Source organism: Microtus oregoni, unplaced genomic scaffold (genome assembly GCF_018167655.1).
Source record: "Microtus oregoni isolate MIOR12 unplaced genomic scaffold, Mior012 000007F_ref0000211, whole genome shotgun sequence".
In the NCBI taxonomy this organism is placed as follows: domain Eukaryota; kingdom Metazoa; phylum Chordata; class Mammalia; order Rodentia; family Cricetidae; genus Microtus; species Microtus oregoni.
In genome coordinates, this window is record NW_024543066.1 from 56,665,668 (window position 1) to 56,668,247 (window position 2,580).

The window sequence follows — 2,580 nt, forward strand, 5'->3', positions numbered from 1 at the left end:
CCCCGCCCAAGATGTCCGAGGATCTAGCAAAACAGTTGGCTAGCTACAAAGCCCAACTCCAGCAAGTAGAAGCTGCTCTGTCTGGAAACGGAGAAAATGAAGATCTGTTGAAATTGAAGAAGGACTTGCAAGAAGTTATAGAATTGACCAAAGACCTTCTGTCAACTCAGCCTTCGGAACCTCTTGCAAGTTCAGACAGTTTTGCTTCTGCTCAGCCTACTCATTCATGGAAAGTAGGGGACAAATGTATGGCAATCTGGAGTGAAGACGGACAGTGTTATGAAGCGGAGATCGAGGAGATAGATGAAGAAAATGGCACCGCTGCAATCACCTTTGCTGGTTATGGCAATGCTGACGTGACTCCGTTGTTGAACCTCAAACCCGTAGAAGAAGGAAGGAAGGCAAAAGAGGACAGTGGCAACAAACCTATGTCAAAAAAAGAAATGATTGCCCAGCAACGTGAATATAAAAAGAAAAAAGCTTTGAAAAAAGCACAGAGAATAAAAGAACTTGAGCAGGAAAGAGAGGACCAGAAGGTGAAATGGCAGCAGTTCAACAACAGGGCTTATTCTAAAAACAAAAAAGGCCAGGTAAAGAGGAGGATTTTTGCTTCTCCAGAAAGTGTAACGGGCAAAGTTGGAGTAGGAACTTGCGGAATTGCTGACAAGCCTATGACTCAGTATCAAGACACATCTAAATACAATGTCAGGCATTTGATGCCTCAATAATGAGAAAAACTGTTGGATTTCATCTCTGCAGGGCTTTACAGTAATTTACCTTTTTATTCTTATATTTTTCTAAAGGTAAATTATTTGCTAGATGAGTAAGGAAGATACATTGTTGTCATTGTTTGGCTTTGGTAGAATGAAACTTGAAGACATTTGATAACTGCTCTCATTTAACTTTTCATTACTACTTACCACAGTTCCCTCAGAGTTTGTTGAATAAGGCAACTTTTCTAGGTAGATGCTGCTTAAATCAGCACTTAGATGACTCAGTGTACTTCAGGCCCCTACTTAACTAATGTTGAGTAGACATTTTGTAAGTCCTAATTTGGAGTTTTCGGGTGCTTTGCACTTGATGTATCCCAGCAGTTCATTGGAACATCATGGCAAAATGCCAGCCTGCTAAAGATATCTTCAGTTTGATGATAACCTGGCCATTGTCCAGACAAACCCGAGCATGGGTTAATTTATAAATGACAGGGTTTAGTTTGAGGTTTTTCCTTGAATTCTTTCCTGGGCCTGTTAGGTCACTTCCACAATTGACTCACCTTGTAGTTTTTGGTCATTGAGTTTGAATTTTATATTAAAAAACAAACCATGTGTAGGATGTGCTCCCCTTCTCTCGTGTTTATTTGGTGTTTTGAATTGTTTTTTTCTTTGTTGATTTTTCACTTGTGGTAGTGCTTCCATTTTGGGGGAATGTGTAATGTTTATATGGGAAAACAAAAAGCTGATGTATAGCTCTGTATACAATGTAGATACTATTTTTGTAAAAAAAAAAACCAAGGCTAAATCAATGAAGCAGAGTACTGAATGTTTCATGATTGAATTTTCCTGTATTTCTTGTGCATTAATCTGACCATAATTTCCCTGTATATTATGTTCATGTAGCTGAGTTTGTAATTTTTATTAACTAGATCAAGTTGCCAGCATTTGTTGGTATAAGTGAGCACCACAGTTACCCCAAGTTGAGTTTAAGCCAGAAACACAGATAGAAAAAGGGTCTTCCTGTTACTGGAAGAAGACAATTTTTAGGTGTGTGTTAATTTCAGTTTTGTATGTTTAACTTTAATAAATAAAGTGTTTTTAAATCTCAAAAAACAAAAAAGAATTCCTCCCATACACACGATCTGGGAAGAGATGCTTTTCTTACCCTGTCAGTGTTCACAGCATGAAGGTCAGGGTGGAAGAATTCATCTAAGGAGGCAGGAGTAGAGCCAGACAGGATTCTCTGAAAGTGGCTGTTTTCCTTCCTGCTTTTTATTCCGTTCACACTCACAGTCCCTGGGACGGCTCCACTAAATTTATTGATGGTCTTTCTGGTCCTCTTCAGTTAATCCTCCTCATACTCTCTTCCTGATCCACTTAATGGTGTGCTATGAGAAAATTCTAATTACTTCTCATTTAAATCAAGCAGACGGACGAGATTCAGGGTCTCATTACCTCATAATTTTCCTCCTCAGTGGTGAGTTCTGTTCATTAAACTGTGAACTCCCATGCTTACCATGCTGGACCTTAAATGGGAGAGAGTATTCTGGTTTCTAAAGGGTACAGAATATTTTCAACAGGTACTGAAGAAGGGACTTAGACATGCTTCCCCGTTCCCTTAGATTGTGATCTGTAAAATGCTCCCCACCTCTATCATCTTCATGGAGCTCATCATGTCTGTAGGGACACACAAAGCATAGAAGACAGGAAAATAACTTCAGTGATTCAATCCTCTCAACAATTCCCAGACTAGCTCTCCAGAATGTCTGACTCCAGTGCTACTCATCCCTCAAGACAGGATACATCAATCACTTGGTTTTGAATTTTGAGTTCCTCAGTTAGGAATCTAATACAGGTGGGTAACTGT

General features: G+C 39.3%; 1 protein-coding gene across 1 annotated transcript; it reads left to right on the forward strand.

Moving 5' to 3' along the window:
• Positions 1-728, forward strand: LOC121451020 (survival of motor neuron-related-splicing factor 30-like). Its single transcript, XM_041656476.1, has one exon. It carries the CDS (start codon positions 12-14, stop codon positions 726-728), a length of 717 nt encoding a protein of 238 aa, XP_041512410.1. The 5' UTR covers positions 1-11.
• The last annotated feature ends 1,852 nt before the right edge of the window (positions 729-2,580 follow it).

Bases quoted from the DNA above. Each gene is read 5' to 3' on its own strand.
- LOC121451020 (XM_041656476.1), top strand. From the start codon at position 12: ATGTCCGAGGATCTAGCAAAACAGTTGGCTAGCTACAAAGCCCAACTC.